At 33.3% G+C, this 20,127-nt stretch overlaps 1 protein-coding gene across 3 annotated transcripts in view; it reads left to right on the top strand.

Moving 5' to 3' along the window:
* The window catches only part of LOC129252933 (very low-density lipoprotein receptor-like), a 230,684-nt gene extending 211,066 nt beyond the window's left edge, over positions 1–19,618 (top strand). For 2 of the 3 annotated variants that reach the window (XM_054891123.1, XM_054891122.1), the window contains one exon: positions 17,810–19,618. In XM_054891123.1, the coding sequence (XP_054747098.1) occupies positions 17,810–17,854 (45 nt within the window). In that variant the 3' untranslated portion in view covers positions 17,855–19,618. The remainder of the gene's footprint in view (positions 1–17,809) is intronic. The other variant, XM_054891121.1, reaches the window with a different exon arrangement.
* Positions 19,619–20,127: the final 509 nt, after the last annotated feature.

Here is a 20,127-nt window from a genome sequence, read left to right as displayed (position 1 = left end):
AAAACAAGCCATCATCACGAGAACAGTGGTAGTAAAACGGTGCTGGTCGCTAATTAGGATTATTTCAGTAGAAATACTCAACCACTTCAACAACAACGTAATAATAATATGAAAAATAGAATATTTAGAAATGTTGAGAAAATAGATAAAATATGTCATACAGGTTCTTGAAAAAAAAAAAACATATATCTTTCTCTTCTTATTCTTTTATTATAGGTTTTCACCTGTGTTTCTGCACACAATTACATAATTATAAATTACAAAGTATTATTAAAATTCAAAATGACGAAATGTTATTGTCCTTCCGCTGATGTCGAAGTCCAGCTTTCGCGCCATCTCTTTGGTGGTCTTCCAGGTCCGCGCTTTCCATATGGTATACTATATAGTCCCTCTCTATTCGGATAATTCTGTCGCAATGAGGGTGACAACTTTTCAACTAATTTTTAAGTTTATGACCATAGTGGACAATCGCTACAACCTAAGCTAATCTAGCCTAGCAAGCGTTGTGAATATCTTGATGCATTTATTATTTAGTTTTAAGAAAAAAATTATATAAATTTTTAAAATAAAGAAGCCATTTTCTAACAGTAAGTTTACCTCAATTTGCATTTATTTGCAATTTTCGAAGGAACTGCTGCTACACTCGAGGATTTAGAAGCCTACACCACACATGAGTATTTGAAGAGTTCACACCAACAACACCAATAAGAACACCAAAGAAACACTTAGCTTACGATAATCATTACTAATCAAATGAAGCCACAAAACTGCAAACTTTTATACAAAGAAAATTATTTATTAAACATAAAATAAACTAAGAGAGGTGAAATACGATGTAAAAATTAATTGGAAAAAAATTAAATTAATTTGAATTAAAAAATAACATACGAGCACAAAATCAAAATTAGTCAAGCTGGCATAAATTACAATAATAAAATGACTGGTTTTTAGATAATTTACAAGGTGACGTAACAGTTAGCGCATTAAATCCCAAGATAAATTATTGACATTTAAGACGTAACAGTACTCAAGCGGTCGGTGCAAGAGACCTAACTGCGATGCCTTATCTTAAATGAATGGAAAAAAATTTTGTTTTTTCAGTTTTTTTTAATTTATATATGGTTTAAATGCGGCGGCCGCCGTAGCCGAATGGGTTGGTGCGTGATTACCATTCGGAATTCACAGAGAGAACCTTGGTTCGAATCTCGGTGAAACACCAAAATTAAGAAAATCAAGAAAAACATTTTTCTAATAGCGGTCGCCACTCGGCAGGCAATGGCAAACCTCCGAGTGTATTTCTGCCATGAAAAAGCTCCTCATAAAAATATCTGCGTTCGGAGCCGGTTTTCAGAATGTTTATCAGTTCTTATTCAGGCACGAACAATATTTTTCAATCTTATCCCTTTGATGCAAAGTTGCGACGACAGAGGCAATCTTCGAAATTGGACAGTCCCCAAACCTTTTGAAAACTCCTTAATGACCTGGAATAGTAAAGAAACATTTTTTTATAATTTAAGTACCCTTTTCCTGTGGAAATAAATAAATAAAATTAAATTTCGATGATTTTTGGAAGCATGAAAAAAAATGTATTTTGTGTCGAAATCCGCTTAATAAAACTAAGCTTTAAAGACAAGGATGGAGTTTTTCGTATGGCAGCCGACCTGATCTATGAAGTGTATCTACTTTTTAAACTTATGCTCTGGCAGCCAACGTACCTACCCACATCTGACCACTTGGTTGGTTGGTTAATGTGGTTATTCATCCAGAATCCAACTAGCACTTCCGCACCATTTTGTTGCCACATACTCGCTACCAACTTGTTTAACGGTTATTTACAGCATGACTATATCTAGTCTGTGCGGTTCAGGAACCTTATCAGGTTGTTGACGTCTAAAACGGACAGTTGCTCCAAACTCTCGAACAGTGGTTTGCCCAGAGTTGACATTCTCTCCTTCCATGAGACAGGGCACAGAGAACGTTAAATATAGAGAAGTCTTAATGACTGGAAAGTGTTCATTTTCGAGGGGTACTCGTCTCGCGAAGACAATTCACCATAGACAGATTTTTCAACAAAAATTAACAGTGAGGGGCTGAATTATGTAAATTTAGCAGCAGTCGATAAGAATTTGTTGGTGATTAGAAGCAAAGAATGTTAGGTAGCTTTTTAATATGACCTATATATTTGAATTTCTCCAAATCATCCAAATTATGTACATATGTTATGTCTGTCTGTTGGTGTCTGTAAAACTTTGTTGAATTACCTTCAACTGAATCAAAATCCTCTATAGCAAACGCTTCATTACCAGGCGCACAGGAAGATGGCATATGCAAATGTAAATTTGTGAATTTATATACATTTGTGAATTTATATACATTTGCGCATATGTATATGCTGTGTGTATGTGTGCTCACCAGCCACAGCTCAAGATAAAACGGTAAAACTTCGCAAGAAATCCAGCGCGCACTCATGGCGCAGCGCACATTCATTGGCACAGCATTGTATGTACAGTAAGCTTGAAATGTTACAGGCATCTTCAAATGCTCTGATTTCAGAGTAAGTTTCTAACTGCAGATATATGCATATGTTTTGTGCACTTTTTATCAATTGAAAAACTACATACGTAAAGTAATCTACTAATTAACTATTTGCCTACTATCAGTTAACATAAAATAATTGTTTCCAAATTTTATCTTAGTATTAAAATGTCCGAATCAGACCTTTTTTTTAAGCTACTTGTTTTCTTCTGCAACTTACTGTATGCTCATGCGCGCACTTGACGCACAGCAGCTGCGGCTGTCGAGCATTTAGAAAGACATATTTACATACATATATTTTTGCATACATATGTACGATGCCGCGGGCACTCGACTTGACAAAAATTGAAGATTTATCAAATATTGGCAAATAATTCTACGCGAAATATTCCAATATTGACTATTTTCGAATTGTCGAGAAAATTGGCATATGGGCGGCTCGTTTTATGAATGAAAATTCTTGCTCTTAGAACTATGAGCTCGAATTTATCAATGAATTTTTTGAAGATGAGTTTTTGTTGCACACTACAATAGTTGAAACTGTTCGGCGCCGCCGCGACTGTTCAGCGCTATGGCAACTAGAATGATGGCCGCTACGCCTGCGTCTATGACTGCATTTTGTTCTTGTAGTCGCTAGGCATAGAATTTTAGCTTTGAACGACATACGCATTTTGAGGAATAAAGCGAATGCCCTGTGTGTGCGCTTGTATGTACATGCACATATGTGTATATTAATAAGCATTGTTTTGCTTGAATTCAATTCGCATATTTATATTTGCATATGCCATCTTTCTGTGTGCCTGGTAATGAAGCGTTTTGTATACAGAATTTTTTGATTTGTTTGAAGGGATATGGGCACCAAGTGTACATACGCACATACAAATATGTACATGAGTATTCAAAAGAAATTTGTTTTAGCTTTTGTGAGGCAGGAATTTGATCATTAGGTTATTTACATGAAATATAAGGCGATGCTCGTGAGGTAGGTCATGTTGCTTCAGTGCACACATATGCGTGCAACATATACATATATATTTAATAAAGATGCAATTGAATTTAGTTGTCCCATATATGCAAATACGTTTCTTTGTTTCCTTTATTTATTTTAAAGTTTTATACTATCTAGAAAATGCATACATACAAATGTATGTATATTATTATTCCCTGTAATAAAATGTAAATTGAAAAAGATTTGGTTTGCCAAAGGAACAAAAAATGCATATTCAAATGTAAATATGTACATATGTCGATATACCAAAACACTTGTATGCTATGAATTAATTTCGACTCAAAATATTAGTAAAAATTTTCATCAAATTTGTTTAGTTTTAAATTTACTAAAACGCACATACCAAAATGTGAGAGGTAAATTAAATCAAAATATAAGTTACTTTGATTTGAAATGTTGGCGCATATAATAATTTCAATCATTTTTCTTCATCACCTTTGTTTGAAAATACAAATTGAATAAATTTTCGTTTACCAAGGGAACATAAAAATGCACAAGCAAATGCCTTGCAAAATGCCGTCGGCATTCGTCAATTTGATTTCATACAGAAACCAAAAACTGAGCAGAGCCAATGTACTTGTACATAATTCACTGTAATCAGCTCTGTTAAGAACTTCCCCGCTGTCGAGTTAAGCGAGGTGAAATAGTGTTCGCGGTTTCACTTCATTTTTGACAATTCACACTATTCGTAGCTCGTGAGAATTCTCTATATTTAACGTTCTCTGCAGGGCATTCACAGAGGAAAGTGAAAATCGTTTTCTATTTCTCAGGTTGTTTGCAATTGTGAAAGTATGTGTTGTGAGAGATGCCCATTTTGGCTGCTTGTTCCCCGTTATGACTGTCGTGAGTCTCCAGGCGTCCCCTCGCTTTATCTTTGTCATCTGTTGGTCTTTACATCGAACCACTACAAACTAACCTTTTTGTTCTAAAGCGATTTCGGCCGAATTTAACACAGCGCTCTTACCAATCCTATTTAGACACACAGCATTTGAAGCCAACAAATTCTCTATTTGAGCTTTCCAGTGCAAAGGATGGCTTCCTCTTTCTCCGCAACTATCAGCAAGTATTGGAGTGAATACTTTGAGCTCTGATATGATATAACCTTCCCAGAGGAGCCGTTGGATTTTTATTCGCTGCATTATATTCATGTCGGGCGGCCCCCGTAGGTAAATGAGTTGATGCGTAACTACCATTCGGTAGAGCCCGCCCGGGACACGCAATATGGCCACGAAACATCAAATGATAGAATTTTTTTCTATTGGCTCCGGCAAAGCTCCGGATATATTTTTGCCATGAAAAGCTCCTCACAAATATCATCTGCCGTTCGGAGGCGGCATTAAATTGTAGGTCCCTCCATTTGTGGGAAAAACTTCAACGAACGACATGACCGTCGTACAACATCCAGAGGACGAATTACCTGTTGCGTAACCCCTACAGGTCACTAGGGGATCATAGCCTAACCTTTCTTTCAATTTCATCTGCAGAAGCTGTCAGGCGGAGGGTTTGAAAGAAAGTCTTTTCCACTATTTATGCAAATGTCCAGATTTAGCTAGAGCAAGACTTAGGTAAACTCTTTCGGTAAGCCTTTCTTACAACAAATTAATGAAATCTCAGTCATTGAAATAAAAATTTGGATCTCACGAAATGTGTCTGACTCAAAAAAGGAACCAAAAAAAAACAAGACATCCCACGCGGACGGTGGTAGTAAACCGGGGCTAGTCGCTTATTAGGATTACTTCAATAGAAAAACTCAAATACTTCAGCAACCACAACAACAACATGTCATCACAAAGCTCTTTGTTTCATCGTATGCGACAATCGCCGTCGCCAACGCATCAAAGTCCGTAGATTTTCCATTGAATCTTCCTCTCGCGTACTCAATGTTGTTATTGTCCGAACTTACTTACTTAACAATATGTGAAAATTGAAAAGAAGACCATAAAAAGTTCGAATAGCCGGCTTTTATTATTCCGCATTCATTGCCAAATAACTAAATAGTTTCTGTTTCGTTTTTAGTTTTATTAAGTTCACAGACACTAATGGCTCAATTTTATTTAATGGCACTCAACTTTGCATCACCTTGTTCATTGCCTAGTTCAATTCAATAAGCGAAAATTCTCCATTAAAAAAATAAGTATTTATAAAAAAAAATTTTTATGTTTTAGCCAAAAATTTAATATATTAAGGAAGTAAAAAGTGTTAATTAGTTTTTGTGAAATGGAAAGTTTTATAAATCGATTGAATCTTTGAAGGCGTGCATGTTTTTTTTTTTTATAAGCATACACACATACATAGATGTGTAAATCAGTACAGCATTTTTTTTTTCTAAATTCAACTAACCAACTAAAACTGTTTGCAAAGTTTGTACTGGACAGCTATGCCTTCTGCATTGCTCTCAAATGTAAGTAGATATTTGTGGCACAGCAAAACCTTTTCTTTTTTTCTGTATTCTTAAGGCTTTATTTTTATCAAAGCTAGTTTCCCAAATGCGGGCTTACTAAATGACCCTTACGCTTTTGCTGCTTATTTGTTCATATTTATAAATAATTTATTTATAATTATAATTATATGTATGACAAGGCAAATATTTCATTTCCCAATTTTATTTACCTATCTTCTGCTGCCAGCTTTTGTATTTCGTGTACACGTTTTGCGCCGCCTCTGCTATGACGCTGAGCTTAGCATGAAATAATTATGAAATTCTTTATGCAGTCATTTACTATATTTGTTGTTGAATACATTACACTATATTCATATTTATGCTTTTAATGCCTACAAAATCCTTCAATCTATATTTATTTGTGCGTACGTATTTTATTTGACCAAGCAATTCCACCACTCAATGAAATATTCCATTTAATTTGGACGTTAACCTTGCAAATGCGCCATCAATCGGCCAGTCAATATGGCTTTTCTACTCCATATAAGCACATAATTATGTACATACATATATATGTACATCCGCATCCATAAATTCATATTTGCGCATTTGATAGCCCAATCGCCCTGTCCATTCGTTTTGGTTAGACAGTTCGCAATATGTCAAAATGTCGGAAGAGTGAGTGAATGCCAGCTTAACTAGGTCGGCTTCCACCAACACATCTACAAAAATAAAATACTCCTGCAGTGTAAGACTAAAAAAAATATTATATGTAGTTTATGAACTGGTAAATATTTAATGGAAGAAGTGAAACTAGTTCCAGACTGGATAGAATTGTATCAGGTGGAAAACGCCCAATTTTTGGTATATATACAAGGCAAGTATGCTTCTGTTATTACAAAAATGGGCCTATAGGAATGTTTAAATAGAATATTTCAAAAGTTAGGACTGCGCTAAGTGATAATGAAAACTGGATGGATATATGTACACCTGTGTTCAAAATAATAGCAGTGCGACATATGGCAAAGCTTAGATTATTTATATGTATAATTAAAAAATAAAAATTTTTAATTTTTTTGTATTTTTATAAAAGCATATAAAAAATATAGCTCACACTACAACAAAACCTATGTAGCATAAAGCTTCAAGCAAAGATTTTTCAAAATTTTTATTCCGAAATTTTCGTAGTTTTCATTATTTATTTATTTTTTATTGAGTTTTATTTAATTTTCTTTATAAACAATTTCTCTAAAACTTGAACCAAAGTTATGTAGAAAACTAAAAAAATTGCATCAAAATTTCAAACTTTTTAGTCCGAAACTTTCGAAGTTTTGATTATTTTTTATTTAGTATTATTTAATTTTCTTTATAAAAATATAGCAACATGCACTATATAGCTTAAAGCTTGAACCAAATCTTTGTACAAAATTAAAAAAATTTCAACAAACTTTCGTCAAAATTTTTAACCTTTAGCCCGAAGTTTTGATTATTGATTTATTTTTTATTTAGTTGTATTTAATTTCTTTACTTTTTTTTGCTGTGTGGCACGTAGCGACATCCTGCTGGAACCACATGTCGTCTAGGTCCATATGGTTCAATATGGGCCATAAGAAATTGGTTATCATCGTTGTGTAGGGCTCGCTGTTGACGGTGACCGCCTCACCAACGTCGTTTTCAAAAAAGTACGGACCAATGACGCCGCCGGCCCAAAATCCACACCAAACGGTAACTTTTTGAGGATGCATTATGACCTGCTGAACCTCGTGTAGATTGGTGTCGTCCCACATACGGCAATTTCGTTTGTTAACACAGCTATTCATCCAAAAATGCGCCTCGCCACTAAAAATGATTTTTCGCCCAAAACTGGGGTTCTCTTCCAAACGATTCGAAGCCCAGTCAGCGAACACACGGGTCAGTTGGATCTTGTACGAGTGTAGGCCCAAGTCCCGACGCAAAATTCGCCAAGTTGAAGTCTGCGAAAGGCCAAGTTCTTGTGCACGGCGAGGAATAGACTGCCTCGGGTTCTGCTGCACACTTTCACGGACCGCGGCAATGTTCTCGGCTGATCTTGCGTTTCTTGAACGTACGGGTGTTGGCTGATTATTTACTGACCCGGTCGTCTCAAATTTGGCCACCAAACCTTGAAGAGTCGACTTTGAAGGGCCACCACGGCTACCGAAAAACGGGGGCAATGCGCGCAACGTTTGCGTTAATGAACACTCATTTTGATAATAAAGTTTTATCATTTGAACGTGCTGGTCAATCGTGTAACTTGCCATGATGATTTGACATAAACAACTGAATAATAAACAAAAGATTTTACAGATGTCACCAAAACAAAATGGCTGCCACAGGGCGCCAAAATCGACCCGCGCCAATTGAAAAACCCTTTATAAAACACTCAGTTTCAAACTTCAAACAAAAGTAAACAAATTCGAAAAAAATTTCTTACAATCTGGAAAATTTTTAATCAAAAACTTTAGAAACATTTTAAAAATTTTTAATCAGAAACTTTAGAAAAATTTTGTAATCCATTAAATTTGGTATGATAAAGTGCCAGTTCAAAGTGACTCAAAATTTGCGTTGATTTTTGGTAAATTGTTTTCTGACACCGTTAGATATTTTCTGTCATATAAAAAATGTTGCGCATTCATTGTATGGAGAAGACCCAGAAGACGATGCTATGCATTTTCTTACCAATAAATCGCATGTTTGGAAGTCTTTTATATGGATTAAAAGAGCACAACACATCAGCGAAAAAAAAATATCAAAAATTAGCCGAGAGATTTAAGTCACTTGAAACTTGCACTTTATTTTATCAAAATTCAATGGATTCTAGAACTGCATGACTGAAATTTTTCTAAAAATAGTGTTAAAAAAATAAATTTTATCAAGTATTTTTTGTATATTTTTTTAATTTTAATGAGTATTTTTTGGATTTTTTTAAATTTTCTACAAAGTTTTAAGCTTCAAGTGATATGTTTTTCTTCTAGCACAAGCTGACTCAAAATGAATACCATTTTTTTCTCTTAAAACTATACTTCCGTAGATTTCTTCCAAACTTTGAATTTGTTTTTGATATTCGTTCACTCAGTTTTTTCCACTCCCAGGATTTTACTGCATTTTCTGTCATTCGCCTAAGGCAATGCAACATTTCGGTTATTTTCCGGTATGAAATTCCTCTAATTTTGAAAGTGTTTTACTTGTTGTTGTTTAGAAAAATTGTCGAAAATTAAAACTACAAATTAGTATACGCTTATTTTTGTTTAGAAAATTCAGCGAATTGCTGCAAATCAATAGGCCATATCAGGTAAACTGGCCACCACACATTGTTGCAACAATATATTGTGGGGCTGGTGATGCATACCTATGTCCAGCGACGCTTGTGGTTCACTGTGGTGAAACAACCACAAAAGCGGCATGCTGTCACATTTAATTTGGATGTGGTTAGCTTGGTCATTGTGGCGCCACTGTCATTGGATTGGTGGCTTCTGGAAGTCAACGTATGAATATTCACATTAAATGGAGCAGTGTACTGCGCTTAGAGCTGTCTGTGTGTGTTTTGCTTCTTTTTTTTTTTGTATTTTTGAAATAAAAAATTTTGTAGAAAAAATTATAGCTGCGATATTTGGATTTGCATTTTGCCTTATTTTTACGTATAACTTCAACCCAAAATTTATTTTCATAAATTTGTCCATATGCGAGGCAGCGTATTTTGTTACGTAAGCATACAATTTACAGTTTTTTTGTTTGGTTTTTATTAATTGCAGTTTATTTCGAAGTAAATACATTTTTTCGTATCACAGTCACGTTTGCGTTAAAAAGAGGAAATCCCGTGCAGTGCCAAAAAGAAAATTCTTTAACGAATGGTTAGAGAAAAAGTTTTAGAATTTTTAGAAAAATTTAGGGTACACAGCTTTGTAGATCAATAAATTTTGGGCAAATAAAGTGCAAGTTTAAAGTGCTTCGAAAATTGCGTAGATTTTTGATATTTTTTTCTGCTGACGGTATTTTCTTCTATATAAAAAAAGACCGCGTGCAAAAATTATTCGCAATCCAGTTGCGACTTGTACCTAAATTCAATTATCTTTAAAACTGCGTACACGAAATTTTTCTAAAATATCTCAGTAAAAAGTTTGAAATTTCGATGAAAATGTGTCGAATTAAAAACTTTTAAAAACAGTTTGAAACTTTGCTTTATTTAATTCTCGTTGTACAATCTTTTTATAAAATGTAGTGTACTTATCAATAAGTAGTGTACACTTGATTTTCTCGCTGACTGTATAGTAATATGTACAGTCAGTTACATAAAAGTGTAGCCGCAATTACAGGGCGGAAATTTATCACTTTTTGATTGGGTCTAATTGGCACTATTTACGACTGGCGCCTTGAAGTTTTTCAATTTATTTTTTATCGCCCTCCAAGCTCTCTACCGCAAATTCATACATCCACCAAAGGACCTCTTGAGTTAACTGATCAAACCATTTAGAGCAGAGCACAATGCCCATGGCATGCACACCGTTTAGCAAAATCGTCTATAGTGGGTTCACATAAATGTGCGCGAAAATTATCAGAAAAGGTTTAAAAATATCGCAAAAGGTTTAAATACCACAGAGTGATTATGTTTGCGCCCGCTTGCCGAAAAAAATTTCGTGAATTCATTGTATGGCGAAAATGCGCAGCACTCAGGGAAGAGAAGTGTCAAACTTGCACTTTACAGGTATTGTACTGAAACTTAAAGAGGTTAAAACTGCATTCCAAAATTTTTGTTTTGTTAATGCTGATTGAAATGTTTGCAATTTTGATTAAAGTGGTCGAATTCCTATAAATTTTGTGCAATATTTGAATCTCTGATTTACCTGTCTTCGAATTCCTACGATTTTCTTTCACATATACCACGTTGCAAAATTATTAAAAACACCACTACTTTTATATAAAATTATAGTTCATACTACAACAACAACTATCTAAGTCAAAGTTTCACATTTTGTACAAATTTTTATGAATTTTCACAATTTCATCAAAACTTTAACCTTTTGAACTGGGAAATTTAGAAATTTCTTTCAAATTTTGAACCAGAAATTTGAGAAATTTCCAAAATTCCTTCAAAACTTCCTATCTTTGGACCAGAAATTTTGGAATTTCTCAAAATTTCTTCAAAACTTTAACCTTTTGAACTGGGAAATTCAGAAATTTTCAAAATTTCATCAAAGCTTTCAATTTTTCAACCAGAAATTTTAGAACTTTTCAAAATTTCATCAAAATTTTAAACTTTTGAGCCAGAAATTTCTGAATCTTTCAAAATTTCATCAAAACTTTAAACTTTTGAGCCTGAAATTTAAAAATTTCATTCTCATCACAACTTTCAACTTTTCAACCAGAAACATTGGAGCTTTTCAAAATTTTAAACTTTTGAACCAGAAATTTCGGAATTTTTCAAAATGTCATCAAAACTTTCAACCTTTGAACCAGGAATTTTAGAATTTTTCAAAATTTCAACAAAACTTTAAACTTTTCAACCAGAAATTTTAGAACTTCTCAAAATTTTAAACTTTTGAACCAGAAGTTTCGGAATTTTTCAAAATGTCATCAAAACTTTCAACTTTTGACCCAGAAATTTCTAAATTTTTCAAAGTTTCAACAAAACTTTAAACCTTTGAACCAGGAATTTTAGAATTTTTCAAAATACAAAGTAGTGTTGATTTTTCCCATTTTTTCGCTGAGGTGCTCCGCCTTTTGTAGTAGCTAATAGGATTATTTCCATTGAAATGCTCAACCACTTCAACAGCAACAACAACAAATCTGATCAAAATATTGACCGAGCTGTATTTGACCGAGCTTCGCTTCTAATTTGTGGTATGCGTCTCGGTGTTGTACTACAAATGTAGGCATCTGCAGTTTCATGCCACCTTCGAATATTAGCTGGTTTCCTTGAGAAATACACTCAAAGTTTTGCTCTTGTCTGTCGAAGGGCGATAGCCAATGAAATGGACTTTTCTGTTTTGTTATTCCATGTCCACAGGGAGCAGAGATTTTGAAACAAAAATGTATGTGACTTTGAAAGGTTTTGCTTTAAGACCAATAAATTTTGATTTACCACAGAAAAATTTAGTATTTAATTATTTTCTTTTTATATTTATTTTTATTAAGTTGTTTACTTAGTCTACGGCTATAAGTGAGTAAATGATTAAATATTTATGGAAAATCAAGAAAATTAGTGCCAGGCAAGAAAAGGAGCTAAGTTGACTATTTTTTTTTTTCTTTTTTTTTTTGCAAAATTACGTACATATGAAATAATATACACATTTACAGACAAAAATTACAGTAAATTAAAAAAAAACATTTTCTCACATGAAAGTAAGAGTGGAATGAGTTAAATATTCAATTTAGGGAACTTCTTCAAATGATATTCGAGCATTCTAATTGTGCAGACTACTTTCTTTTAATAGCAAGGAACACAGCTTTTTTAAGTACGCAACGCATTACCCGAACTCTACTTTTGCTGGCTATACTTTCTGCCGCATTTTTATGCTTTTTTTACTTTTCCATTTCATACAAAGGTAGCTTAGTAGCAAAACATAAAAGTATGGTCGCTTTGCTGCCATAGTGTATGCACTCTTGTATGACACACTGTATTCTACGTAAAAGTATTTTCATGTTGGCTTCATTTATAACCAACTAAGCGCTCATTTATGAATATTTATGCATTTCGAATTCATAACATTTGCAGAAATCATTTCATAAATATTACCAAGCTAAATGACATAGATATTCCTCAGCAAAATAAATAAATATACATAAATGCGTGTGTGAGTGTGTGTGTGTAGCATAAAAGCATATCTAAATGCGGCTAAAAAAGTACTCAAATGATGGCGGCATTAATTTCAATTTAGTTATTTCTCTCTCCTATTTATATCCACATTCGCTTTTATATCTGCATACATACGCATATATGTATGTGCAGGTATGATATTTCAATTTATTAAACTTTTTGCTGGTTTCCAAAAAAATTCGTACAACAATGTTTTGCGCATCTGTTCGCGCGTAATTTGATATCTAAACACGTGTTGACTGAGAATGTTAACAATTTAGCCGCAAAGCCGAAAAGTGTTGCTTCCGCTTTCAAACCATTTAGTGAATATGCGCATACATTGCAATTTATTCCATTTTTATAAGTGGGCATCTATTTTGCATACTTTTATGTTTAGCTTAACTTTGAATAAATTTGTAATATCCAGCCATATCAAAACCTTATTGATAGATAATTAAATTTGAATTTGAATTTAATTTTATAAGGCTTTAATATAGAAAATTACATCTGCGAAGCAAGCAAAATTTGATGATATTAAAAGCAACTTCAATTGATTAAAATTATTAGTTGGCCTTTCCATACCAGCCAAGAAGCATAAAATGCCATGCTAAGAATTTCGATAAATTACAAAAAAATAAATAAATTGGAAGTACAGGAAGCGAAATAGCTAAATGGGACACTAAACAAAGATTTTTTTTTTGCAAAAAATTAAGTCAGAGGTTACATCTGTTTGCCTCTTTACCATAAGTATGAATAAAGCATGTTAAAGGATTTATTTCAGCCTTTCGCAATAAAAATTTATTAATTTTCAAGTGCGTAAAAGGAATACGTTTTTTCTTTCTTTTTTTTTCCTTGTTCCCTCCTCTCGGGATCATAGGGCCGGGACAAGATGTCTTGCGTTGGTTTCGTATTTGATTTCTGACAAAAACTAATATTAAACCTAAAAGATAATAAATCTTAAGAAAACCATACAAAATAATATTTAAGGCACTCGCCTCATTTGAAATGATATTTCTTTAAAAGCGTGTAAAACTGAAACGAAAAAAGATTTTTTATTTTTGTTTTCAGTATTTTTGTTTTTACCTATTATTAAAAAATATAAATTTTATTTTGCCCATGTAAGATTCGTTCAAAAAATAGTCTTCCAAAAACGTATTCCGGGACTCACAAGAGTCTGAATTAAAAAAAAACAAAAAGTTTCTTGTTCAGTATGAATGTCGTTATCATGTGAACGACAATCATTTGGAAAAAAAAATTTAGTATTTTTTTCGGACATTTAAAGTCCTAAAAAAGGGAAAAAAACGGCTTTTCGTCTTTGAACAGGACGGATGTAAATTTTTTTTTTTTTTTTTTTGAACGAAGCTTACATACCCTCCGTTAATTATTGTAGCTAATACTATTCGTCGTGGCATCGAATTTACGAGTGACGAAAGGGCACTAAGGACGATTCTTGCCCATTCCTATTGAATAGCTTTTTTAAGGTGCAATAGGCTAATAGACTTGCGTCCGCCTTTGTAAACTTGTTTGCCAAGAATGCTCCAGAGGTTCTCCATTGAATTTTGATCTGCAATAACTGCGAGCCACTTCAGCATAGGAATATTTTTCGACGCGAAAAAGTCCTTCGTACGCATAGCGCTGTGAATTGAAGCATTGCTCTGTTGACTCGGCCAAGACTCGGCCAAGATTCTTCGACATAATTCAATAAAAGACCTTATTCAAGACCTCTACGCAATTTTCTGCGCTCATCTTATTTGAAATTAAACAAATTGAGGTACTGCCGCGGTAGCTAAAACAACCCAGATCATATGAGAGCCACCGTGGAAGTTTCGGGGGTGTCGCGTTTGTCGTAGCTCGCGAATATCTCTGCAATACTTCTGACAAGCATTAAGCCCATCGATATTAATTTTCTTCCTCGCTAAAAATTATGGATTGCTATTCATCATCCCAGAGCATGTGATTATAAACGAATACGAGTCTAGCGCTTTGTAGCGAGATGTAAGCTTCGGCTAGCTCCATAATGTTAGGAGAGAGTTCACATCTAATTTGTTTAGGGCTGGTGTTTTTATTGGCAGTCAACCGCCTTATCTTTCTGTTACACCTGTCGGCAATCTTAGGCTTCGGAACAGTTCTTTTAATTTTTCCATACCCGTCATGATTTTTAAAAAAGTAGTGCTTTTAGTGCTATTTTGCGAACTAAAGACTCTCGATTCACTATAGTGGCATAATGGCATAGGTGGCATAGTGTCTTAAAAAGTTATTTTTCCCAAATGAAAATTATTTATTTGCTAATAGCAACTACTCAACTTAGTTTAAGGAATCTTTTAAATTGCGAAAAATGTTAAAAAAATATCACGCAATTGACAGAACAAGAAATAAAATCTTAAGAAAAGCCTTTCTCCCTCATAATTTCTTCTTTCAAGAAACTCAAATTTCAAGACTGGAAGCAAAAGACAAAATAATTTAAAACTACCGCTAGTCGCTGCGAACATTTACATAAATTGGAAGGCAATTCAAAAAAATATTATGCAGCTGTTTTAGAAGAAAAATATGAAGTTGGTTTGTACTCCCATAAAGCAAGTCACTTAGTGTTGAGTGGAATGAGTTAATGATCCAATTTTAGGGAATTCTTCAATGATATTCGAGCATTCTTAAAAGGACAAAGCACTTTTCTTTATAGTAACAAGACAACAGTTTTTTTAAGTACACAACGCAATGTCCAAACTCTACTTTTACTGGCTATGCCTCTACTTTATTTTTAGGCTTTTTTAACTTTTCCGTTTCATAATTTTGGGTATATAAATTCACATAATATTCTAATTAGTCATCCAAGCAATCAAAATTAATAATCTAATTCTGTTTTTGAATCGCTATTTTATTAAATGACAATAATAATGCAAAAATTATTGAACTTCCATAGGGTGATTAATTTTGCGCCACCTCGTACTTGTGACGCTTTTTGAAAAAGCTCATTTTACTGCTATTTTTTTGACTTGGCAAGTTTTTTTTATCGATTACACGAATTAACAGGCAAAAACCTACAAGAATCAAATTATCAAGTTCCTATGTAAAACTGATCCCTGAGTTCAAAAATCCAAACGATTTTTCTTTCTGTCATGTAGTTTTCGAGATAGTGCCAAATCACTGGCTTTGAGTATTGTAGCAGCAGACTACTTGGACGACCACTATTATTTTGTATTTTGTATAAAGACTGCGCACTTATTTGTCAAAAGTAACGGCTCAGTGCCCAATCAGTTGAAAAGATATGATGGATGCAAATTTGATTGGAATGAATCGAAATGAGATTCGCAATTTAACCTCCTGGTATTTGTGAGTCCTCTACTCATCACTATAACTCATCCAAGCCCAGTTCTCTTATTAAACTTAAGATAAAGTTGTGTTGGGCTGAGCGTATATGCCTTTCTGCCTGCCAAGATATCACACCTGGCTTAGCGCTATAGCATCACATTCGAGCAGCAGGTTTGCTGGAGTCTCCGGGAAGTAGTGGCAGCAACGATAGGAGTTAGTGAACGATGGCTGCACAATCTGCAGTGAAATGTCAAAATGCCGTGAGCATTCTAAGTTTGCCTTTTGGGAGGGCTATTAATTGCCTGGGCCTTCTTTCATGAACCTGAACCACCTTTCAAGAAGCTGCCGAATCAGACGAAAACTAAAAACTTATTGAAGTTATTGAAAAGTTTGACTGAAAGAATTTGCCAAGAGCCACTTGGTACTAGTGAGGCTTTCGGCTCATTTGACCGATTTTTGTGTTTTTTTTTTTCATATTTAAAAATGAATACTGAGATACTTATAAAATTTAAAGTTTCAAATCTTTTGATAAATCTTCCTTGTAATGACTCAAGGAGGCATAACATAAAAAATATCCTGATTGTCTCGACAAAGTGTTAAAATTTAATTTCAATTTTTTTATGTGAAATGTATTTTTATATCATATTTGCCTTCAATTAATGCCGCTTACTTTTATTTCATTCGAAAATTAGTGCTCCCCGCTATCATTTTCGCGCGTATTGCATGCCATTTTTTTTTGTTTTGGAGTTAACTCAACTCTTCTGTCATGAAAAAGCGAAAAAGCTCCTCATAAAAAACCATCCACCGTTCGTAATCGGCTTAAAACTGTAGGTTCCTCCATTTGTGAAACAATATCAAGACGCACGCCACAAATAGGAGGCGTCAATTATTATTATTTTTTTTATAGTAAACTCAACTTTTTCTTTGAAGTTAGGAATTTAAGGGCAATGCTGAAATTTACGAGAGAATTCGCAAAGCAAATTTTACTCACAATTTACCTGGAAAATTTTGAAAATTTGCATCTTAGTAGCTTTCATATAAATGTTTGGCCTTTTGCGAGGCTGAAAAATCATTGCGATTTTTGGGGTTCTGAAGCTTTTTCAAGCTAAAGGGGGTGCCGCTAGTAAATGGCGTTCACGTCTTCATGGTATTCCGTTGACGAAGCCTTGTTGTTGCATTTGTTTATTTTGAAAATAGTTGGGTCTTGTAGCTAATATTTTTTATCGTAACTATGTGTGTAAGTATATTTTGTGCGTCAATTTTTTCTATGTGCTTGCATATCTTTAGTCGTGCCTGCATAGTCGTGAGTTAATTATGAGTTAGCTTTTAAGTTATTTGTAAAATATTTTTTAATGAGCATTAATTTTTTCATATATTAGCAATTAATTATGTATGAATATATTATATTTATATGTATTTATAATTCATTATTTATATTTATTACAATATTTTAATTTCTTTATAATTTGCATGCATATTTTTAAACCCTTAACTATTAGCATTTAATTAGTACTGAAACCCGCTTAACTCCACAAGCTAATTTACAAAGCGATATATTTTTTATACACTCATTATTTATTCACTCATTTTAACACTTTTAACCGCAATAATAATTTTAATTAAATTTCTTTACTGCTTTCACACTTTCGAAACGTCCGCATTAATTATATTGAAAAGTATTTGTACAAAAAAATCTATGTAAACAATAAACTAATCTCAGCTCTTCTTTGTTGTTTCTACTCTCGCTCTCTCCCTACTCTCTTTGCAGTCCAAACAGCCGCTGAACGGCGCTGCGGGCATCGAGTGTGTGTGAGACGCCTGGTATGTTAGGAGATTACTATCATTACGCGCATAATTATTATTTTATAATTTCTTTTTTGTTTGTTGGTTTCTGCTCATCAAAAAATCATCCAGAAACACAGTCCCACTCATTCATCGCCCAAATAAACGAAACAAGCATAAAAAAAAACAACATTCACACACTCAGTGGCTAAATGCTCAATCACTAAAAGAAAAAACATACCTAATTCATCTACGCTGCCAAAAAATGCATCTCATTTTGTAAATAATGAAAGGGAAATTCCGTTAGAAAAAACAAACAACATTAAAAGGGAAGAGCAGGCAATTTAGTAGAAAAATAATGGAGCAACACGAAGTGTATTGCCGCGCAAAGTGGAAAAAGTGAATAGCAAAATAACGGAAGCAGATGAAATACATAAATGGCAAATGAGGAAACTGAACGTATGATTTGTATAAAGATATATGTATATGTATGTATGTAATTATACATAAGGGCTTAAAAGACAGTTACGATATTAAGCAACTAATGAAGACAATTTAATAGAATTTTACGTAAAAAAATTACCATAATCAAAGAAAAATAATGCAAGGTTTTTTTAACGTAGCAATGGAACATGAAAAGTACAGTCATACAAAATAGATTTTTCTCAAAAACAGTTGTATAAAAAAAAATTATATAAAAAACAAAACAAAATTGGAAGCCACCAATAGCAATAGAGATGAAATGAAAAATCAAAAAAAGGAGTTAAACAAAAAGAAATAAAATTGCATTGAACAAAATGCAAAAATTTATTTTTTGTTGTAAACACAACAAAAAAATCAGAACTACATGCAGTTACAACATGTAAAACTAAAACCCTGCAACAGTTAACTAAACATTGTTTGAGAGCAGCATGACGTTGAGATTGAATCAATTGAAGTTTTAATGAAAATCTTGAAATACACACTAACACACACGCACAAACATACACACGCACACAAAGGCACCGCAGCACCCGGCTGAAGGAATTGAAACACAAACCAGTGTTGGAAGTCAATTAAATACACGCAAATATACGCACACATAGACACATTCTATGTTACTCACACATACAAACAACTATGCGCTCTGGCACAAAGAGGATTGAATGAAGCAATTGCAACAGCGCCCATTCTGATGCAAATAACGCACATCAACTTTTATTTTTTGTCTGTTTTTTGGTGCGCCAATGCCAATAACTACTTACACACTACGTAAATACTCTTTTAATTTGTTTATTATTGTTGAAATTTTAATTGAATAAATTGAGTAAATTGAATTTCCAAAACCAAAAAACAACACAAACTCATTATATAATTTTAGGCGCTTTTAAAGCTAAAGTGTATGAATTGAAAATTTATTTATTGTTAAAAATATGTATTAAAAGAAAAAGCTACTAAAAAAATATTGAATATTTAACAAAAAAAAAATTGTAAACTAAATTTAATTGCAAACTGAAATGTAAAAACAAAAGGAAGAAATTGTAATTAAAATAAATTTGATGGGAAAATATTTTAAAGTAAATAAAATAGCAAGTAAGTGGATTTGTAAAACGCCCACACACCCATACACTCACACTCTACCTGCATACACGTATACGCATACACCAACACCACAATAGCCATTAAAAGCAATTATAAATAATTGAAGACAAAATTGGAAATAACTAAAAATTAACTCAATTTAAAAATAAAATTATAATGTGAGAAATAAATAATTAAATAAATAAAAGGAAATGTAAAATGTTAAAATTGCAAATGTGTGTGTTTTATTACAAGCAGAGCGAGGGCGAGTAATATTTATTTGAAAAAGGTAATGTAAAAAGAGAAACACAAACATATTTCACAACCGCATTTTCTAATTTTCAGCCGATGCACATAAAAGCTTAGTCAATATTCCTCACACAATGTTTCCAAGCACTTTGTCGTGGAATATTTATTCATTTCTGATGCCTTATTTATTCCCCTGTAAAAATACACCTACAAACAATGCAATGTAACACTTTTGTGGCGATGAGGTCCGATAATAATGTTGCGCAACATGCATACAGCAACATGTCGCTAACGAAATTGTAGCTGGCTTTTGACATGGATTTGTGAGCGCTCGTGCATAAGTGCTTTACGGCTGATGGATAATTTTTTTCTTTGCCTTCATTTAGGCGTGAATGATAAGCAAGAATTCATTCAACTGCCGAATACTTAATAATAGATTTCTTGCCGCTACTGTCGATAGAGTGTAAAGCAAAAGACTATCTTGCTGCCCTATTT

This window comes from Anastrepha obliqua, chromosome 1, assembly GCF_027943255.1.
Source record: "Anastrepha obliqua isolate idAnaObli1 chromosome 1, idAnaObli1_1.0, whole genome shotgun sequence".
Classification (NCBI taxonomy): Eukaryota; Metazoa; Arthropoda; class Insecta; order Diptera; family Tephritidae; genus Anastrepha; species Anastrepha obliqua.
The sequence above is the reverse complement of the archived record's forward strand: the minus strand, read 5'-3'. Positions and strand labels throughout refer to the sequence as shown.